The 22,833-nt window shown below is 54.3% G+C and overlaps 1 protein-coding gene across 1 annotated transcript in view; it reads right to left on the bottom strand.

Annotated features, from left to right (window-relative positions):
* The window catches only part of LOC119406799 (luciferin 4-monooxygenase-like), a 64,523-nt gene that overhangs the window by 22,481 nt on the left and 19,209 nt on the right, over nucleotides 1-22,833 (bottom strand). The window contains exon 2 of the mRNA XM_037673534.2: nucleotides 17,328-17,727. Coding sequence (XP_037529462.1) covers nucleotides 17,328-17,727 — 400 coding nt within the window. The remainder of the gene's footprint in view (nucleotides 1-17,327; nucleotides 17,728-22,833) is intronic.

The raw sequence follows: 22,833 nt of genomic DNA, 5'->3' as shown, positions 1-22,833 counted from the left end.
ACGCCGACGCTGTGGCTATGCTGAAGGAACGATTCGGCGAACAAACAACGATTATTCAGCACCATCTGACAGCATTGAGGAATCTTCCGAACGTGACATCAACCAATGACATCCGCGGTTTTCGAAAATTGTATGATGCCACGCAACTGAATATTCGCTGCCTTGGAGCCCTGAACGTGCCCACTCTGACATATTCATCTATGCTCTTCGACATCTTGCAGCAGGCTCTACCGCGCGACATCAGTATCTCTTTCACTCGAGCAAAACGACAACGCGCCTTGACACGGCCCTCTGATGTACGTGCTGCTCAAGTCTCCTCTTCGGGTGCACCAGCAGATGCGTCAGCTGCGTCGGACGCCGAGCTGCACGATCTTTTGCTGTTCATGCGGGTGGAGCTAGAAAGCAGAGAGCAGCACGCGTTCCCACATCCAAGGCCTTCCATTGAAGATCGCACGGACAGCACACACGGTGGCATCCCAACGGCGTCAGTTTTGCACGCCTCGTCTGTCGCAAGGTGGGAATGTTTCTTCTGCCGCACTCATCAACATGGGACGCGAAGCTGCAGCGCCGATATCCCTCTTGCTGTCAAGAAAGAGCAGCTGAAAAAGGACAACCGGTGCTTCCGCTGCACGTCAAGAGGACATCGAGCGAAGGTTTGCCGAGTCAAGCTCACCTGCAGTTCTTGCCGCGGAAGACACGCTTCAAGTATGTGCGACCCGACTTACAAGGCTACCACGACGACAACAGGAAAATCAAGAAGCACCACAGTGTGCGTTTCTTCTAACGGGATTGATTCCTGCGATGAAACACCATCCAGCAAGCAACCAATCAAGGACAACACGGTCTACCTTCAGACATTTTGCACTGACATAGTCAACAACGACAAGCGCAAATGCATTCGCGGGATTCTGGATGGAGGTAGCCAGAGGACCTTTATTCAGCAAAATATAGCTCGTATGCTTAACCTGAAGGTGGTCAGACAGACACGGTTAGCACTGAATACCTTCAGAAGCACTTGCTCTTCAGCACCAGAAAAGCGGAACGTGGTGGAAATACAGCTTCGAAACAGATACAACAAGGCTGTCATTCGCATAGAAGCTGTAGTCGTTCCTACCATTTGCCACGAGTTGACTGTGCCGTCAGCCAACAGCACCTTCATTCAAGAATTAAGAGGACAAGGAAAGTTGCTCGCGAACGACTGGTCTAAGGACGCAACAGACACCGGAATCGGCTTGATAATAGGATCTGATTATCTCTGGCAAGTAATCACCGGCGAAGTCATCCGATGCCCAGACGTTCCAGGACTTGTGGCGATCGATACTATTTTCGGTTGGACAATACAAGGACCAGTCTCCCAAAAGACCTTCTTGGACTGCGGTACTCATCTGGTCAGCGTCTTGCGAGTGGATGCAGTGGAAGAATCTGCAGCGAAGATCTCATGGTCTTTCCCGAAGATAGAGTCTATGAGCATCAATTACTATAAAAAATGTCCTTCTGATAAACATCTGCAGTTTAAGCAGACAATCAAGCAGTCTTGCGGCCGAGACTCTCTAGTGCTACACGACGGCTTAAACAACGTAAGCGGAGAAGACAGAACTCTTGCCCGGACTTCGAAGCAGAATTTCTCTGTCGATGACTTGCGGCCAGGAGACGACAGTTTTGACCAAGCCTTAGATGAGGACAACGAGGCAAAGTCAATTTTGGGCAACGCCGGAATGAACTTTCGGAAATGTGAAAGAAACGACATCCAACTCCTTGAAGATTCTGAGGAAAACAAAGCGTGTCTACAAGAATGTGACAGCAGTTCCGCAGCAGTTCTAGGTATGCGCTGGAACACCAACGAAGATTACTTGCAAGGTAGTGGTGTGCGAATATTCGAAAGTTTCGAATATTCGTCGAATATTACATTCGAAATATTCGTATTCGATTCGAAAATCGTGTATTCGAAAAATTTCGAATATTCGATAACTTCGAATATTCGAAAAATTCGAATATGCGATTCGATTATCATGCATAAAATAACTCGTCTTCCACATTTATGCTGCGTTCTTATAGCTAAAAACGTTGCCGAGAGGAGCGATAAACATCGTAAGTACACGGAGGCACGATATCTGTCTGCGACGAGCGCCCCAATACGTATGATTTATTGCTGGTGCATCTCCGACTTGCAGCGCTGTTGGCGATCATGTAACCGTACATTTTCAGTATTATGCGGCGGCAACGTGCCGCACTACCACTCGTTCACTATGCGGGACCACTTCTGAAGAAAGACAGTGACCCATGTGACTGGTGGCGGACTGTAGGCACCTTCAGATACCCAGTCTGGCAAAGCTTTGCCCCATGTACGTACCTCCCTATACCAGCTACTTCTGTTCCAAGCGAGCGTGCCTTTTCAGTGGCAGGGTGGGGAGGGGGGGGGGGGTTGTCTCTGTTAGAAGGAAGCGCCCGCTGCCTGATCATGTGGAGGAAGAACTCATATGTCTTCATGATAACATCTAGTCATTACTTTCATTGTGCCGTGATATTTGCTTGTGTTGTGATGTGCATTGTGCTAACCTGGACATTGTGTTCTTGAGAGAGCAGTGTATGTTGTGTTGCCAGTCAGGCTGTTAATGTTCTTTTTTTCAAATAGCTACATGTTAAATAAAATATTGTTACTGTGGAAGCATTTTTCCTTTGATATTCGATATTCGATTCGATATTCGAAGGTGGATATTCGTATTCGATTCGTATTCGAAAAATTTGATATTCGCACACCCCTATTGCAAGGTTCTTCAAATGCAGCAACAAAGTTGCTAGTTTCGGGCAAGGTGGAAACGAAGCGGACTACACCACGAACAACTTCCAGAATATTCAGTCCCTATCTGGCATGCTGTGCACGCTTACTCGTCAGGAATTCAATCATCGCTCATCTGGATCACCACTCCTGTGACACATCAACTTGTCATCGGACTACCATGAAAGATGTGTTCAGGAAGTACCGTCAGGACCCTCATCGTTGGGAAAGATGGAAAACGGAGTATCTCCTGAAATTAAGACCTCCGTATGGATGCCCTCCAAGATTCAAGCGATGTATAATGTTGGACGGTGTCGAATTACTACAAGACGACAGGAAGAATCTGTTTTTGGCTTCTAGGTCGACTATTGGAAGTACAACCTCGTCGTCGTGGACTGGTGCGGGCTTACAGCATCAAGACGTACGACGGAAAAGTGTTTAAAATACCCTCTCAAGCTTTGCATCCCCTAGAAATGCCTACTACTTCTGGGGCGGGGCAGGATGTAGAAAATGATAAATAAACGCAGCCAGCCAGAAAAGGCAAAGAAGAGGAAGAAGTGAGAACACGTTCTATCATGGCGACACGATAGCTCCTGGCTCAGTTCTTCTGTACCCGCTAATACCGTAGCGTCTACACCGTATATATATATATATATATATATATATATATATATATATATATATATATATATATATATATATATATATATATATATATATATATATATATATTATAATAAAGAGCTGAGACACGGCGTGGACAAGAGAAACTGTAATATGACAGTATAGAACCGTAAGCCTAGCCAGCGCAAACAGCAACAACGTTCAGCACGAGCTGCTCCTGTGTAGCGCTGACGATACGACTGTGTAGCTAGCTCTTCAGGGTGCACTTCTTCTTCATCACATTTTCCCCCTCGCTGAAGACAGAGCCCAGTAAGCGTTCTAAGGTGTCGTAAGAACAAGGGGTTCGTGATATGGCTTGAGGCGATCCACGTGAACAGTTTCGCGGCCTCGGCGACGCAGGTCCGTAGTGGGCGTGAGGGGTTCGATGATGTAGTTAACGGGAGAAGTTTGCTGTAGCACGCGGTAGGGTCCATGGTACCGGCTGACAAACTTCGAGGAGTTACCTGGCGCAGGAGTGGGAGGCACCCAGAGCCAAACAAGAGAGTTGGGCGAAAATTGATTGTGGGGCCGTCCGTCGTCGTGTCGAAATTTCTGTAGCCCCTGTTCCTGAGTTGTAAGGGAGCGGGCTAGTTGCCGACATTCTTCTGCATATCGAGCAGCTTCGGAAACTGGTGTGCCCTCTGAGGAGTCGGGTCGGTAGGGAAGAATGGTGTCGATCGGAGACGATGGTTCTCGGCCATAGAGTAAAAAGAAGGGAGAAAAGCCGGTCGTCGCCTGGGGTGCCGTATTGTAGGCGTACGTGACGTAGGGAAGAATAAGTTCCCAGTTGGTGCGGTTAGAGGCGACATACATAGAAAGCATGTCTCCAAGAGTTCGGTTGAAACGCTCGGTCAACCCGTTTGTTTGAGGGTGATATGCGGTAGTACAGCGGTGAATCACATGACATTCAGCGAGAAGTTCTTGAATAACATCCGCGAGAAAGACGCGCCCTCGGTCGCTCAGGAGTTCACGAGGAGCGCCATGACGTAGAACAAAGCGTTGAAGCAGGAAAGACGCAACGTCACGTGCCGTTGCGGCTGGCAGAGCGGCTGTTTCTGCATATCTCGTGAGGTGGTCTATCGCCACAATAACCCAGCGATTTCCGGCGGATGTGTATGGTAGAGGACCGTAAAGGTCTATTCCAACCCGGTCAAATGGTCGCATTGGGCACGGCAACGGCTGCATTGGTCCAGAAGAGCGGCAAGGATCGGGCTTGCGGCGTTGACACTCTGTGCAAGATCGAATGTACTTTTGTACGAATGTGTACATGCCGCGCCATTAAAACCGAAGACGTAGTCTGGCATAGGTTTTAAAGAGACCAGCGTGTGCGCACTGTGGATCGGCATGGAAAGCAGCACATATGCTGGCGCGGAGTTGCCTGGGTATGACAAGTAGCCATTTGCGGCCGTCAGATCGGTAGTTGCGGCGATAAAGGATTCCATTACGGATGGCGAAGTGAGAGGCTTGTCTGCGTAGTGCTCGAGATCGCGGGCGTTCGAGCGCATCAGAGAGGTAATCTATCAAAGACGCAATCCACGAATCTTTGCGTTGCTCCAAAGCCATGTCGATGGATCCTAATGGCGAACATAAGTTGTCCAGAATGGAGACACTCGCAATGTCAGTGTAAACAGGCGAACGCGAAAGAGCGTCGGCATCGGCATGCTTCTGGCCTGAGCGGTAGATAACCCGGATGTCGTACTCTTGGAGCCGCAAAGCCCATCTTGCCAAGCGGCCGGAGGGATCTTTGAGGGAGGACAACCAGCAAAGTGCGTGATGATCGGTAACGACATCGAAGGGCCGACCGTACAGGTAAGGCCGAAATTTTGTAATGGCCCAGACGATCGCTAGGCATTCTTTTTCAGTTACTGAATAATTTGCTTCAGCTCTTGTTACTGTGCGACTTGCGTACGCAACAACATAGTCCTGGTAGCCGGGGTTTCGTTGGGCGAGGACTGCTCCAAGACCGACACCGCTAGCATCCGTGTGGATTTCTGTGGGAGCACTTGGATCGAAATGACGCAGTATGGGTGGTGTGGTCAGTAGCTGACGTAGCGTCGCAAACGCATGATCGCAAGCCGGGGACCACGCGGACAGATTGGGGTCTCCTTGAAGCAGGTCTGTCAAAGGTGCCATAATCGAGGCGAAATTGCGAATGAATCGGCGGAAGTATGAACAAAGGCCGATGAAACTGCGCAACTCTTTTAAAGACGCAGGCCTCGGGAACTCTTTAACGGCACGTAGCTTAGCGGGATCAGGGAGTACGCCATCTTTCGATACGACATGTCCGAGAATGGTCAACTTGCGCGCCCCAAAGTGACATTTCTTAAAGTTTAGTTGAAGGCCAGCTTCAGCAAGACATCGTAAAACCTGCTCCAAGCGACGAAGGTGCGTTGGGAAGTCAGGCGCAAATACCACCACATCATCCAAGTAGCACAAGCATGTGTGCCATTTGAGGCCTCGTAGAATAGTGTCCATCATGCGCTCGAAAGTCGCAGGCGCATTGCAAAGGCCGAATGGCATCACACTAAATTCGTATAAGCCATCCGGTGTGATAAATGCGGTTTTTGTCCGATCATCTGTATCCATAGGTACTTGCCAATAACCAGAGCGGAGATCGAGGGAGGAAAAGAACTCTGCACCTTGTAAACAGTCTAGGGCGTCGTCTATCCGGGGCAAAGGATAAACATCCTTTCGCGTTATCTTGTTCAGACGACGATAATCTACGCAAAAGCGTATCGTGCCATCCTTCTTTTTAACTAAAACAACTGGTGATGCCCACGGACTGTCTGACGGTTGAACCACGCTTCGCTTTAGCATGTCACCTACTTGCTCATCAATGACGCGGCGTTCAGTCGACGACACACGGTACGGTCGCTGCCGTAGTGGTGGGTGAGAACCTGTGTCGATCCGGTGGCATACAGTTGATGTTCGGCCTAGACAAGTGCTGTGGCTGTCGAAAGCTGGGAGAAATTTGTCAAGGAGGCATAGAAGGTCACGGCGTTGCTGCGGGTTTAGATCGTCGTCGATGACATGGCTGAAAACGTCACTGGCCGATGCGCCAGTCAAGGGACTACAGAAGAGGGCGTTGACCTCTGATGAACCATCAGGAACGCACGTGATGGTTTCGCAAGGCTCCATTGTGCCGATACATTCACCTCGAAGCAATGTAATCTGTAATGGGAATGGATTGCCCACAGGGACGTCGGTCGTACCACCTTGAAGGGTAAGCAGAGCGGTTGGGAGCGGTGAGAGGTGGCGATGAACGAAAGCAGCGGAAGGCGTGAAGAGCGCGATACCTTTGGAGGCAGCGGAACATGACACAGGTGCCAAGACAGTAGCGTGCGGAGGGATCTGGGTGTCGTCGGTGATGACCAACTTCGCGCAGGAAAGGTGATCGCCGGCAGGTAAAGCATCGGCAAGAGATGAGAAGGCGACTTCTGCACGGGCGCAATCGATGACGGCTTGGTGACGGGACAGAAAATCCCAACCTAAAATAATATCGTGAGAACAGTGCGGAAGTACGACGAACTCGACTGTGTAGGGTACTTCTTCAATGATGAGTCTGGCAGTACACGCCGCAACAGGCTGGACGGGCTGTGCTGTGGCAGTGCGAAGAGACGGACCGTAGAAGGGGGTCGTCACTTTTCGGATTGAGCGGCACAATTTTTCGGCTATGACAGATATTGCGGCACCCGTATCGATGAGAGCAAGAACAGATACACCTTTGAGAACGGCATTAATAACATTCGGCGGCGGAAGAAGAGGGCTTGTACTTTGCGACGATGACGCAGTTCTTGCCTCGGGAACTGCGCCATTTAGTTTTCCGTGTCGGTTGCAGATGGACGTCTACGCATCGGGGAGAGCGAGCGACGACGAGGAGAAGGAGAACGACGGTCAGAAGCTGGTCGAAGGCTTGGTCGTGGAAGGGGTAACTCGCGGTCTGAAGCGTAGGAGAACGTGTGGCTGTAATCAGTTGCGCGTGGGTCGTCACGTGAACGTAGTGGTCGGCGGCGGCACAGGCGTGCAACGTGTCCGGGTAGACCGCATGAAAAGCAGATTGGCCGGTTGTCGGCTGTGCGCCAAGGATTGGCGACCCGATGGACCGGAGGTCGTGGCGGCATCGTGGCGTAAGCAGGAGTAGACAACGGAGGCGGCACGCGGAACGTCTGTGGTCGTGGTCGTGCTGCTGCTTCGGCGTACGTCAACGGTGCGGTGACTGGTGGCGGCAGCTCTGGTGGAAGAACCTCAGACACTTGGTCTTGTATGAGGCGTTGTAGTGCGGGATTGAGCGGCGTACTTCGCTCCGGCAGGATGGGGATTAGTGAGAGCTGGCGAGCAACTTCCTCGCGCACAAAAGCTTGAATCTGCGAGAGAAGTACGGGATCTTGCGAGGGAGTTAAGCCGGACAACGATTCCTGATGTTGGACAGGGCGGCGGGTGACGAGGCGTTGCCGGCGGAGCTCGTCATAGCTTTGGCACAGCTCAATGACTTAAGCGACAGTACCCGGGCCCTTCGAAATCAGCATCTGGAATGCGTCCTCGTCTATGCCCTTCAAGATGTGCTTGATTCTGTCCGCCTCGGCCATGGTAGCATCGACGCGTTTGCACAGGTCGATGACGTCCTCAATATAGCTGGTAAAGGTCTCGCCAGGTTGTTGAGAGCGCGACTGCAGGCGCTGTTCCGCGCGAAGCTTGCGGACAGCAGGACGGCCGAAGACTTCGCTGAACTTAGCCTTGAACGCGGTCCAGGTGGGAACGTCGGATTGATGGTTCCGAAGCCACAAGTGAGCAATGCCGGCGAGGTAAATACCGACAGTGGCCAGTTTCATGGCGTCGTCCCATTTGTTGAGGACACTCACGAGTTCATAGGTAGACAGCCAGTCGTCGACGTCGTGGTCATCAGTGCCGCTGAATATTGGAGGGTCCCGCTGACGAACCGCGCCGGAGCATGCGGTGGCCTGCGGAGCAGGTAGCGGCGGGCTTGTGTGAGTTTCGGTGGTCATGGCGGCAGGTAGAGTCCGGTTGCGCAACTCCAGGATTGTCAGAAGACCTAGCAACCTCCACCAATTATAATAAAGAGCTGAGACACGGCGTGGACAAGAGAAACTGTAATATGACAGTATAGAACCGTAAGCCTAGCCAGCGCAAACAGCAACAACGTTCAGCACGAGCTGCTCCTGTGTAGCGCTGACGATACGACTGTGTAGCTAGCTCTTCAGGGTGCACTTCTTCTTCATCACAATATATATATATATATATATACATATGTATGTATTTATATATATATATATATATATATATATATATATATATATATATATATATATATATATATATATATATATATATATATATATATATATATTGTAAAGGAACAGAACAGAGACAACGCCTGTACGCTAGGCCGGCTGTTCTATTCTGACCCTCGTTCTTCTCTTCTTCGCGCATCCTGCTCTCGCGCCACAGCCCCGGTGTCGTTCTTCGTCATTACACTCGGCCACGACTGCGAGCGGCCGCAGCTGCCGACAGTGTCTCTGGTGGGCGGCACTGGCTGCATCTAGGTGGCCGATCGCGGCCACGCAGTGACGTGGTTTGATGAGGTGTGAAACGTAGTTCAGGCGGGCGGCATTGACTGTGTCGTGGTGGTCGGTGTTGTATACGCCGCGACTTGTCCTGCCGAGCTGCCGAGCATTCCGGAGGGCGACATTGGCTGCGTCGGAGTGGTCGTTGAAGGCCTTGGTCACGCTGTGACTTAACAGGCTGAGGGGCAGGAAATGACGCTAGTGGATGACCCTTGTTGCGCGACCTTGGGAGAAGGTTCAGCGCTGCCGAGTCATCAGTGTCCATAACTTTAGCGTCGCACAGAGGTGACAGATGTGTATGCAAGGAAACGTCTTGCGCTGGCGTCGCGGGAGCGTAACACTTAGATAGCAGAGGCATGTCTTCAATGTCTGCAGCTGTGTTGGTCTCCCTGGCCTCCATGGGCCTCCCGGCCTCCGGGGGGTCTCCCCGGTTCCCACTCGGCGCAAAGTGACCATCTGCTGTCATGGGCTCGTTCGGCTTGTGCACTGCACGCGTGTCAGGCATTAGAGGAGCCGGAGTCTCCACGTTTCCAAGTGATGATGAGCTTGGGGTCCCCGTCATCGGCTTCGGTGGCCCGCAGGTGGTCTTGGTCTGGAGCAAGGTATGTCGTAAGGTGTGTCCAGGCGCGGAGTCTGAGGTCTGGACTGCGATGCCCGCCTTGCAGATTGCGTCAGTGTCTGTGGTGGTGCGTTCCGCAAAGCTTGCTGTGAATGAGGTACAGGACACAGCTGTACCATCGCGGCAGTTCTCTTCAGGAACTCGGCACATGTAGTGAGCACGTCGGTGCAGGGCGCACCTGCACCGTCGGGATGATGCCCTTCAGGATCTCGGTCATTGAGGGAGGGCAGGGCGGTAAAGGCTTGAGCTGCACTGTCTAGGCTGTGGGTCTGACAGCTCCCATCCGGGGCTGACAGTGGACCTTGAGCTAGGTGGTCGCAGGCATGAGATAGCGGGCGAAAAAGACTCAACAGCTTGGCTGACCATTCCGGCCAAGATCCTTGCCGGACGCCTTCGTAGGCATGCCTTGCCTTGGCGGCATCGCGAAGGTGATCGATGGCCACCCACCATTTCTGCTGGTCTGTCCAGGCTTCGCGTGCTCCCACAGCGTTGATGGTAGCCACCCAATTTCCGACGTGGTCCTGAAAGCCGCGGAACTCCGGTATTTCGCAGGCAGCCGGCGATGGTAACATGCCAGGTGAAAATCCAGAGTGAGCCGACGCTAAGCAGGCCAGTTGGTAAGAGAGCTGCGTGAGAGCATACCGCAGCTCTCTGCGGCTCTCGGGTGAGCTCTCTTCATGGTCTTGCGAGGCGGCGGCGGCCAACGCGGCATTGAGCGAGTGCAGTGCTGGCAAGGCGGTAGGACACAGCACGGAGATTGACGCTGCCATGGCGTTCACCGTGACTCGGAGTCGCGCGATGGTGGCGGTAAGCTCGGCGGCGCTCTCGGGCGATCCGCGCGTGGAGCCAGTGGTGACGTCTGAAGAGTAGGACACCATCAGCGTACTCACAGAGGAGGGACCCTTGTCCGAGGGAGCTTGCACAGCACCCCTAAGCGGCTCAGGTGCCGATGGAGTACTCAGTAAGCCGTTGTCGCTGCGGGAAGCGTGGGCGGCATTCCCGGGGTCCTTGCCGGTGGAAGCGTCAACCGCGTTCCGAGGTAACCGGTACCCGCGCGATGGCTTGTCGTGAACTGGCACTGCGGCGTCAATGAAGGAGGCTTGAGCCGCCGAGGAGGCCTGGACGCCGTCCACGGACGGTGCCTGAAGCGCCGACAGATTGGCAGGTGGTGGCGAGGAGGCATGTACGCCGTCCCTGGGCGAGAGGAGCCCGTGCGCATTGTTGCCGCGAAGTAGCGCGTCACCGGACAAGTAGTTCCCCGGAACCACAATGGAGGCCTGGACGCCGTCCGCTGGTGGTGGGATAGATGCTTGCCGCGGTGGTCTACTTGCGGGTTGCATCAGCGAGGAAGCGTGACGGCGTTCCTCTGGAAGACGCGTTGCCTTAAGCTAACAGCCGGGGTTCGCCGAAGCCTTTCGACGACTGCACCATTGTAAAGGAAGAGAACAGAGACAACGCCCGTACGCTAGGCCGGCTGTTCTATTCTGACCCTCGTTGTTCTCTTCTTCGCACATCCTGCTCTCGCGCCACAGCCCCGGTGTCGTTCTTCGTCATTACAATATCACGTTAAAGAACCCCAGGTGGTCGAAATTTCCGGAGCCCTCCACCACGGCGTCTCTCATATTCATATGGTGGTTTTGGGACGTTAAACCCCAGATATTAATTAATCATTACAATATATATATATATATATATATATATATATATATATATATTATATATATTATATATATTATATATATATTATTATATATTATATATATATATATTATATATATATATTATATATATATATATATATATATATATATATATATATATATATATATATATATTGTAGTGGGGAAGAGAGACAGCGAGACAGCGAGACAGCATCGAGTAGGAGTGGAAGAAGACCAAGACGAAGAGCCGATCGTGAGCGCGCGTTACAGTTTTTGACACCGCTGAACCCAGGCCTCTGGTTCTGTTAATAAACCCCCTTATAATTTGGTGGAGTCGCTGGGTACCCTTCGAAGCTGGATCTACGAAGCCGCACCTTACCTCCAGTGTCAGCAATGCTGGAAGAATCCACCAACCAAGGTACCTCCCAGATTCCAGCCACTGCATTGTCCCGGCGTGTTGCCACTGCGTCACCCGCCGATCTTCAGCAGCACTGACGACCAAGACGTTGAGGAGTGGTTGGCTACATACCACAAGGTGAGCGCAGCGAACAAGTGGGACGATGCGGCTAAGCTGACTTATGTTAGCTTTTACTTGGCCGGCGTCGCTAGTCTCTAGTTACGGAATCACGAAGCTGATATTACCAGCTGGGCTTCGTTCAAGACGGCCTTTTCAGAAGTCTTCGACCGCCCCGCTGTACGAAAGCTCCGCGCGGAACAGCGACTTCGTGAACGCGCTCAACAGCCAGGAGAGAACTTCACCAGCTATATTGAGGACGTTGTCGACTTGTGCAAGCGTGTGAACCCATCGATGCTCGAAGCAGACAAGATCAAGCAGATTCTCAAGGGAATAGCCGATGACGCATTCCAGATGTTGTTAGCCAAGGACCCACAAACCGTAGCCGAACTGGTCAGTTTGTGCCAGAGTTTTGACGAGTTGCGCAAGCAACGCGCCCAGACACGACGCTTTCTGGAACATCGTGACTCGATCGCAGGTTTGACTCTCGGAGACCAGAATTCCATGTTGGCTCAGATAAAACAGTTTGTGCGTGAGGAGGTCGCTCGGCAGCTCTCCATTTTATCAAGCACGCCCGAACCAGCACAGACACATCATCTGGCCCCAGCTATACGACAAGCTATCCAAGAGGTAACTGACGCTTTGCCTTTCCCTCGTTCACCACCTCTGGAGGCTGCGCCCTTGACGTACGCACAGGTCGTCGCAGCCAGAGCGCCCCGTCAGCCAACTTATTCTCCCTCGCCGGTGCCTGTTCAGTGATCACCTGTTCCGTTCGGCCGACCCGTCACTACGTTTCCTAACCCGTGGCGCACCGCAGACAACCGCCCTATCTGCTATTCTTGCGGCTATGCAGGACATGTGGCACGTTTCTGCCGCCGCCGCCGTCTCGTCCACACAGATACATTGCCACGATCTTCGCACGACCCTCGACGGTTTAGCAGCACAACACGGCCACAAGAATCTTCTTCACCCGACCGCCTTCCCTCAGTTAGCCGCCGATCTCCATCGCCCCGACGTCGCTCCTTGTCACCTATGCGCCGTCGACCCTACCCTTCAGACACGGAAAACTAGATGCCGCAGTTCCCTAGGCACGAACTGCGTCGTCGTCGAAAGAATCAAGTCCTCGCATTTCTCCGGCAAACCTCATCGAAGTTTTTGTGGATGGCTTTCGTACCCTTGCGCTTGTGGACACTGGTGCTGCCGTTTCAGTGATAGATTTAAAACTTTGCCGATTGCTTCGGAAGGTCACCACGACGTCAGAGGGATTGTCCCTCCGTACCGCCAGTGCTCACCATATTCGGCCATCAGCTGCCTGCACTGCCCGCGTTCTCATCCAAGGTGTTTTGTATACCGTTGAATTTCTTGTGCTACCTGCGTGTTCACATGATGTGATTCTCGGCTGGGATTTTCTCTCTCGTCATCATGCGGTTATCGACTGTGCTCGTGCCGAAGTTGCCTTCTCTGCGTTGTGTTCCTCATCGCCTGAAGCTACGTTGAACAAGCTCTTTGTCGCCGACGGTATCGACATACCACCCAATAGCGCAACCTTTGTTCCCGTGTCCTGTGCCGATCTGTCCGAGTCTCCAGTTTTGTTTACTCCCTCCCAAGCCTTCCAACGTCGCAGGAGCCTCGCGTTGCCTTTCGCTATTCTCGACGTAACCACCGGCGTTACGAACTTATTTGTCACGAATCCCTTGCCGCCTACATCAACCTTACTCCACGGAGAATGCATTGGCACATATCAAGAGTTGGACGATACTTCCATCTTCGGCCTTGGCGGCGCGAGTGATTTGCTCCTTAATGCACTGACACCATCTGCCTGTACGCCCGATCGCCCGACTATTGATGAGTTTGGACCCTCAATTGATGCGCCAGCATCTCCTCGAACTTCTGCACCAGTTTCGCGGCTCGTTTGATTGCCAGCAGACGTCGTTAGGTCGAACACACACCGTTGTCCATCACATCAACACCGGCTCACAAGCGCCTCTGCGACAGCGCCCCTACCGCGTGTCTCCTGCTGAGCGTCGAGTGATCACCGACCAAGTAGACGACATGCTTCAACGCGGCGTCATTCGGCCGTCCAGCAGTCCCTGGTCGTCACCTGTTGTCCTCGTGAAGAAGAAAGACGGCTCGATTCGCTTCTGCGTCGATTACCGCCGTTTAAACAAAGTTACACGCAACGATGTGTACCCTTTGCCACGCATCGATGACGCCCTGGACTGCTTTCTAGGCGCTGAATTCTTCTCATCACTAGACTTACGATCCGGCTATTGGCAGGTCCCCATGGCACCATCAGATCGCCCGAAAACTGCTTTCGTGACACCCGATGGCCTATACGAATTCAATGTTGTGCCCTTCGGCCTTTGTTATGCGCCAGCAACATTCGAAAGGATGATGGATAGCGTCTTGCGTGGGTTAAAATGGAAGACATGCCTTTGTTACTTGGATGATGTCGTTGTCTTCTCCCCCGATTTCGACAGTCACCTGCGTCGTCTCAAAGAAGTCTTGAGCTGCCTCACGCGTGCAGGCCTTCAGCTCAACATCAAGAAGTGCCGCTTTGGAGCTCGCAAGCTTACAATACTGGGCCACGTTGTCTCAAAGGAGGGCGTCCTCCCTGACCCGGAGAAGCTTCGGGCAGTTGCTGAGTTCCCGAAGCCTACGACCGTGAAAGCGCTTCGCAGCTTTCACGGTCGTAGGCTTCGGTACTGTAATCGCACCGCTCACAAAGCTGCTCACTGGTGATGGACACCTCTCTGATTGGTCGCCAGCATGCGATGATGCTTTCGCAACATTACGCCATCTCCTGACTTCGCCACCCATTTTACGCCACTTCGACCCTACTGCTCCAACCGAAGTGCACACGGATGCCAGTGGCATTGGCCTTGGCGCTGTCCTTGCTCAACGCAAGCCAGGCTTCTCCGAGTATGTCGTTGCGTATGCTAGTCGCGCCCTCACAAAGACAGAGTGCAAATACTCGGTTACCGAAAAGGAATGTTTGGCCATTGTTTGGGCATTACACAAATTTCGCCCGTACGTGTACGGCCATCAGTTTGATGTCGTTACCGACCATCATTCCCTTTGTTGGCTTGCTTCATTGAAGGATCCTACGGGCCGGCTTGGGCGTTGGGCGCTCCGTCTACAGGAATTTGATATTCGCGTGATTTACCGCTCCGGACGCAAGCATACCGACGCCGACGCACTTTCTCGTTCGCCCCTGCCTTCCGTTGCACCCGTTTCACTTGCCGAGGCTACTATCGCCAGCATTGATCTCGCTGACATGCCTTCGGAACAGCGCAAAGACCCTTGGATAGCGTCGCTCATAGACGTTCTCTCCACGTCTTCGGCGACACCATGCCAACGGCTACCTCGTGCATTACGCCGACAAGCCCCTCATTATGCGATACGGGATGCCATGTTGTATCGCCGCAACTATCAGCCAGATGGTAGAAAGTGGCTTCTTGTTATACCTCGCCATTTGCGCTCCGACCTGTGCACGTACTTCCACGCAGACCCACAAAGCGCCCACGCTGGCGCTTTGAAAACTTACGACCGACTTCGCCAGCGATTCTTCTGGCGTGAAATGTACACATACGTTCGCAAGTACATACGTTCTTGCACTGAGTGTCAGCGGCGGAAAACAACTTGTCATGCGCCTGGCGAATTGCAACCTTTGCCCTGTCCAGCTCGCCCGTTTGATAGGATTGGCATACACCTCCACGGCCCCCTTCCTTGCACACCTGCTGGCAACCGATGGATTATTGTGGCCGTTGACCATCTTACCCGTTAAGCCGAAACCGCCGCTCTGCCAGCCGCTGCAGCTCGTGATGTTGCCTTGTTCATCTTGCGCAGCTTCGTCCTTCGCCATGGCGCGCCACGTGAGCTGCTTAGCGATCGAGGGCGTGTCTTTCTTTCGCAAGTCGTACAGGAGCTTCTCACTGAGTGCAATATTATTCATCGCTCCACTACGGCCTATCACCCGCAGACGAACGGTTTGACGGAGCGCTTTAACCGCACTATCGGTGATATGCTCTCCATGTACATATCATCCGACCATTCCAACTGGGACTTAGTGCTTCCGTTCGTGACGTATGCATATAACACGGCCACACAAGCCACTACTGGGTTTTCACCTTTCTTTCTCCTATACGGACGTGAGCCCTCTTCGATGCTTGACACAATCCTTACATACCGCCCGGATGCTTCTGAATACCGCCCGGCCTCCGAACTCGTTCAATGTGCCGAAGAGTGCCGCCAGTTAGCGCGGTCATTTACATCCGTCGCACAAGGTATTCAAAAAGAACGACTTTACCAGGACAAGCCTGCCCACACCTTCCCCGTCGGCTCGTTCGTGTGGCTTTCTATTCCGTTCCAGTCTCCCGGCCTCTCCCGAAAGTTTGCACCCAAGTACACCGGTCCGTACCGCATCGTTCAATGCACGTCACCGGTCAACTACGTCGTCGAACCAGTGACACCTCCCACCGACAGACGATGTCGTGGCCGTGAAACAGTCCACGTCAGCCGCTTAAAGCCCTATTATGATCCGCTTGTGCTTGCTTCGCCTTGAGTCGCCAGGATGGCTCCTCTTCGACACCGGGGCAAGTGTAGTGGGGAAGAGAGACAGCGAGACAGCGAGACAGCATCGAGTAGGAGTGGAAGAAGACCAAGACTGAGGGGGTCCGCTCTATGTACGGCTGGTGCAGAAGCCTAGCTCCGGTCCCAGCCGCAAATAGTCGTACCGTGTCAACGTCCCCTTCCCGTAGCGCGCGTCATCGCAGCTACGACGGGTTCGGGCGAATAAGGCAACAGGCTAGCACAACAAACAACACTTTATTGCTACGTTAGCAATAACGCGTAAATGTCGCGTAGAGGGATAGTCCGCTCTCGTAGAAAACAAAGGGTATGGCTTACACCTTCGGTCGATGATCGGCTCGCGGGTCTCGGGGCGGTGAGATGTTCCTTCGCCGGTCAGCAGGGCAAGAGCGACCGTCTCCCTGCCTGGTCGGCAGTTTTGTTCACCTCCCGTGTCCCTCCCTACCGCGAGGGTTGATTCCCTCGCAGGGCGAGTTCCCTTTCCCGCGAGCCGGGATGCGAGGATTAGCGCGAGGAGTAGCGGGAAAGAAGGGGTTGTCCGGAAAGGGCGACTGTGCTCCTCTCCTAGTGGTTCCTTCGCTCCCGCTGTCAGTTCCCAATCGCGCCTGCCTTAAGGAAAGGAAATGGGCGCGCGTGCTCTCCCACATCCTCCTCCCCTTAAGAAAGCCCTCGGACGACAGAGACTGCACCATGAGGTAATATTTTGTTATTCCTCATCGAGAAAGGCTAGGACGGATCGGTCCAGGTCCGTGCCCTCCTGCGGTCGGCCCTCTGCCGTGGGTGTCGCCGGTGCCCCCACTGGCGTCGCCGCTGCCTCCGAAGTAGCCACCACCGGCCTCGTTGCGGTCTTCGCTGCCGTGCCACCTTGCGTCATGGCTTCCCCAGTCGTCGCCTCCGCCGTCACTGCTGCGGTAGGTCTGGCCTGCTCCTGCAGCCCCGTGGTCCGGACCGCGTCTCCTTGGGCCCCGCCTCTCTGGTCGTTGGTGGTGATTGACAGGAGCGAGTCAGCGAGGCGTTTCATTCCAGGCGGCCTCTCCAGCATGGTTCGGGCTCCTCCGGTCTGGCGGGGCTCGGGGTTTTCGGCGTGCTGCGCCGTGGCCTTGAGAGAGCATAGGCCATCGGGGTGTCCACACAACCCTGGCACGTCCTGGTGGCTGCGGCCCCCAGGCAGCTGGCTCTCCCAGTTGGGTTGGCATTGGTCTTCGGGCCTCTTCTGTGGAGGCTGGGCGGTGAGGCGATGGGGTAGCGTGGAAGTGGCGGCGTGATGTACCGGTCGATCTCCAGTCAGGCGTCCATGCCGATGATTGCCGGTGGTGGTGGGGCTGCGACAACGACGACGTAATGTGGGTGTGGGCTCGCCGTGAGGAGGCGGTCTCCTCTCCAAGCCGTCCCGGCGGCACCTATTTCCCTTTTGCTTATCCAACATGCAGAGTTGTCTCCGCCTGTTTCGCAAGAAGTACCGCGGCTCAGGGCTTTTCACTCGGTTTCGAGCGTTCTCAGCCGCCGGCTGCGGCTCGGAGGGGGACTGATAGTCGTCCCCATGCTCCTCCCGTGACACGTAACGTTTCAAGTCGCATACGTGCACTGGTCCGCCGCTCGGTTTGCCTTTCATGTTCGCGAGCCGATAAACAAGCGAGGAAACCTTCTCTCGCACTCGGTACGGCCCGGACCATTTCGCTGCCAGCGAGGCTGCAAACTGTTTGCTAGCGTCGCTAAGAACATGATGGCGTCGCAGCACCAGATCGCCCACTTCGTAGTGTACGTTCCGATGCGAGCGGTCGTACTGCGCCTTCTGTTGTGCCCTAGCAGTGCCGAGATTACTGCGTGCTTTACGTAAAACTTCCGCTAGCTTCTCGCGCAACTGCGCTGCGTATTCAGCTCGTGCTGATGACGCCACTGGCACTCCACTGCGATCCGCGAGTACAGTCTCCATCGGATTCGGCAGTTCTCTTCCCAGGTTTAGAAAAGAAGGCGCATACCCAGTCGAGCGGTTCACAGTCGATCGCAACGCAAACCCGATCTCTGGAAGGCAGGTATCCCAGTCCTTGTGCCTTTCAGAGAACGCGACAAGCATGTGCTTGATGTTGCGATTAACTCGTTCCGTGGGGTTCGACTGAGCATGGTAGGTGGTTGTTTTCTTGTGCTTAATGCCAAGCGCGGCGCACGTGTCAACAAACACCTTCGCAGTAAAATAAGACGCGTTGTCTGTTATCAACTGCTCAGGGAAACCAAACCTGGTGAAAACCTCCATCAACTTATCCAAGATCACTCGAGCCGTCAGCTTTCTAAGGGGGAAAAGTTCTACCCACTTAGTGAAGTGATCCGTGACCACCAGCAAGAATTTGTTTTTGCTAGGAGTTGTGGGGTACGGTCCCATTACGTCACATGCCGCGATTTGCCAGGGAGTCTGGCTGTTGATCGGCTGCATGAGGCCGGGCGGTCGTCCGCCTCGGGGCTTGACGCTTTGGCACACGTGGCATGAACGGGCGTAACGAATCACATCCCGCTTCATGCCTGGCCAGGTAGCGAGGCGACACAACTTAGCATAAGTCTTAGGGCCGCTCGCATGCCCAGCAATGCACGAGTCATGAAAGTAGCGAAGCAGTGCTCCTCTCAACTTGCGCGGTATAACGACCTTGAATGACTCACTTGTGTCATCGTCGGATGGGATGTACCTCAGCAGGACGCCGTCAGAATCCAGCAGATACGAATCCAGCGCGCTCACAGCATTACCAGCTGTTGCCGAGCGCTCCGCACCGACAGCAATACCAGCTGCCCCCGTGTGCGCGGTGGCCTCGCCACCCGGCTCCCGGAGCCCGTCGAACACCTTTCGACAAAACGGATCTTTCTGCTGAGCTTCTAACAGCTCCCTTCTGCTGAAAACAATCCCCGCGCTAACGACAGCCTCTACGTGGTTCACGCTTGTGCCTTGAACTGACGTTTGTTCTACTGTTTCCGCTAGCGCTACCTCGAGTGTCTCGCTCTCAGTCCGTTCCGGGTCAGTCTCGTGACGGACTGGAGCACGCGATAGTGCGTCGGCCGCGGCATTGTTCTTGCCCTTGCGGTAGCGTACGGTGAAGTCGTAACGCTGCAGAAGCAATGCCCAACGAGCCAGGCGGCCACTTGGTTCGTTCAAGCGCCTCAACCACGTGAGCGCCACGTGGTCTGTCTCAATAACAAACGCCACTCCGTCGATGTAATAGTGAAACTTACGGAGAGCGAAAACTATCGCGAGACACTCTTTCTCTGTTACCGAGTAGTTCCTCTCCGCCGGCGTCAAACGAACGGCTCGCGAACGCAATCGGTCGGAGGGCACCTCCATGCTCCTGAAGCAGAATTGCTCCTAAGCCCAGGTCGCTTGCGTCTGTTTGAATCACAAACTCCCTGTTCAAATCGGGTAGCTGCAGTTCAGCCGTGTTAGCCAGCAACTTAGTGAGGCGACGCAGTGCGGCCTCCTGCTCTTGACCCCAAGCCCAACGCTCGCCTTTCCTCAAGAGCTTTGTCAAAGGCGCCTGCACTGCTGCACAGTCTGGAATGAATTGGCGATAGAAGTTCGCCATCCCCAGAAAGCGCCTCAGCTCGCCGATGTCTTTCGGCGACGGATAGCTGACTATCGCTTCAAGCTTACCCTTATTCGGCAAAATGCGACCCTCGTCAAGCGTGAATCCCAACAATGTTATTCGGGTCGCCGCTATCTGAGCTTTGTTCGGGTTCGGAGTGATGCCCGCAGACCTCAGCCTTTCTAGAACGTCTCTTAAGTGGCGCAAGTGCTCATCGAACGTTTTCGAGTAAACCACTATGTCGTCTAGATATGCGAGGGCGTGCTGCCACTTTGCATCTCCCAGAACTTGGTCCATTAGCCTCTGATAAGTAGCGGGAGCCCCCACCAAGCCAAAAGACATTCTCCTGAATTGAAAAAGTCCCCTGTGGCATGTGAAAGCTGACTTCTCTCTGTCCCGCTCGTCCATTTCGACCTGAAAATATCCGCGACTAGCATCGAGCGTCGTAAAGTACTTCGCCCCGCCTAGGTTGGATACTAACGATGAAATGGATGGAAGAGGGTATGCGTCCTTCTTCGTAACCTCATTCAGCCTGCGGTAGTCTACACAAAGGCGATATGTATCATCCTTCTTTGGAACTAGAACCACCGGGAAACCCCATGGGCTGTTTGACCTTTCGACCACGCCTGTGTCGATGAGTTCGTCCAAGGCGGCGTCAAGTGCTTTCCGCTTAGCCAAGCTAATCGGTCGGGGATTGCATTTCCAAGGTCGTGCGTCACCCGTATCAATTGTGTGCTTGACCAGCGTAGTGCGGCCCGGGCGGTCAGTGAAAATCGCGTCGTACTCGTACAACAGCGACGACAGCTGCACCTTTTCCCTTTCTGGCATGCTGTGTGCTTCTGCCAAAAGCGGGTGCACTGACCTTCCCTGTACTGCGGCACATTGCTCTGGCGGGGTTACTAGCTTACTCCGCGCGCTTTCCTGCTCTCTCACTCGCGCTGCTCCCTGCGATTGGCATGCCGTTGTCAATGCGGGTGCTTTCGAGAAAAGCTTTAGCGCGTCGCCGTCGCGCTCTCGGTAACCGCCTCTTGCAATGTCAATGACAATACCTGACTTGGCGAGAAAGTCTCGACCCAGGATTAGAGGCATTGACAACCCGGGAAGATGGACAAAGCGTTGTCGCCTCACGCGTCTTTCCCAGCGGATCACAAGTCTAGCCGCACCGCTCGATTGCGCTGTGCCCGAAGCAAGGCGGAAGGTGGTGTTGCTTTGTCTCAAGCGGATATTGTTCTCGCAGAGATGGTGCAACACCTCGTCCCCAAATAATGAAGCGCTTGCCCCAGTATCTAACAGTGCTACAAACTTCTTTCGAGCTATCGTTAACTCGATTAACGGTGCGGGCGAGTCTACGGCATCACCTGCGCGACAGACTGTAGGTGCTAGTGATCCGAGCGCATCGGTAGGACTACTGATCGCCGCGCGGTGCCCGACGTGGTTCACCGGCGGCGTCGTCCGTTTCCCGAACCGCGTGTTCGCTCCTGACCCGGCGCGCGGCCGCATTCGCGAGCGATGTGCCCCGGTGCGCCGCACCGGTAGCAAGGACCGCGGACCCCACTCCGGCCCGGGCGCTCGTCGCCACGATCCGGCGGGCCTCGCTCCGCGTTGCGCCACTCGTCTGGGCTCGTCTCGACCACGTGCTCCTGCCGCGGAATGTCACGTGCAGGCGCAGCACGGGCCGTACGAAGCGCGTAAGCGTAGGGGTCCAAAGCGCGGTCTGACAGTTCCCAACCGCGCGGTACGTGCTCATCAGCGAACGATGCTGACGCGTTACCCCTAAACGCCTCTGAACTGACCGCGCCACCGTTCCACGCGCAGCGAGGCTCGAGTGACTGCGCTGCGGGTGGAGGCGGGCGGTACGCTCGCGCCGCGAGGATGTCCCCTTGTATGCGCTTCGCTTCGGCGGCGAGCTCTTCTAGGTCTGCGAACTTGCATCCCCTGAAGTGAGCCGCAAAAGTCGGGTGCGCTTGCCGTGTAACGCGCTCGACTTTCTCCGCGTTGGTGGCGAGAGGGTTAGCGAGGCGATAAAGTTCGTCCATCGCCCGTACGTACTCCAGCAAGGATTCGTCCGGATGCTGGGTGCGTAGCTCGAACTCCCTCCTCAAACGCCACTCGTAATTCGCCGGAAGGAATTCGTCGCGGAAGCTCTCGCGGAACTCTTCTACCGTGCGGGCGCGATGTCCGGTCAGTCGGAACCATCGGGCCGCTTGCTCTGTCAGCGACACCGGGACCACACGCGCGAGAAGTTCGGCGTCGGGAAGCCCCATTGCTTGCTGATAGTAGAGCAGTCGGTCGAGGTACTCATTCGCACTCCTGCAGTCGTGGTAGCCGCTGTAGGTAGGCATGTCTACCTTGACACGTGGTCCCGCACTTTGCGAAGGAGGCTGCGCTGTGTTTTGCAACGCGCTGGCTAAGCTCTGCATAACTGACAGCGCATTCTGCAAGAGTACCTCGCTCGAGGGCACACTATTGCCCGAAGACGCGACCACATCTGCGGCTTGTGCCGAAGCAGCATGTGGCGGCGTCTCGCTGTGCGCGTCGCGAGGTGACGGGGCACCCGGCGTGGCGCTCTCCGTCGTAGGCCTAATCTCTCCTAACGCGGTCGCCGCAACACCTTGGTTGTCCCGCGTGAAACAACCAAAATTCACGCTGTCGGAAAGTCCAAACAATGCCCCCGCGTTAGCCATAGGATCGACATTCTGCGACGCGACATCAGACAACATGAACAAATCCTGGAATTCAGACATGCCCGTTGTCCTACGTTGACGGAGCGTCGGTAGTCGCTCGCGTCCACAAAACTAGCCGCGTTGCCAAATTCGTTAACGTTGGGCGCCAGATGAGGGGGTCCGCTCTATGTACGGCTGGTGCAGA

Source organism: Rhipicephalus sanguineus, chromosome 10 (genome assembly GCF_013339695.2).
Source record: "Rhipicephalus sanguineus isolate Rsan-2018 chromosome 10, BIME_Rsan_1.4, whole genome shotgun sequence".
NCBI lineage: Eukaryota > Metazoa > Arthropoda > Arachnida > Ixodida > Ixodidae > Rhipicephalus > Rhipicephalus sanguineus.
This window is presented reverse-complemented; position numbering and strand designations above follow the sequence as displayed.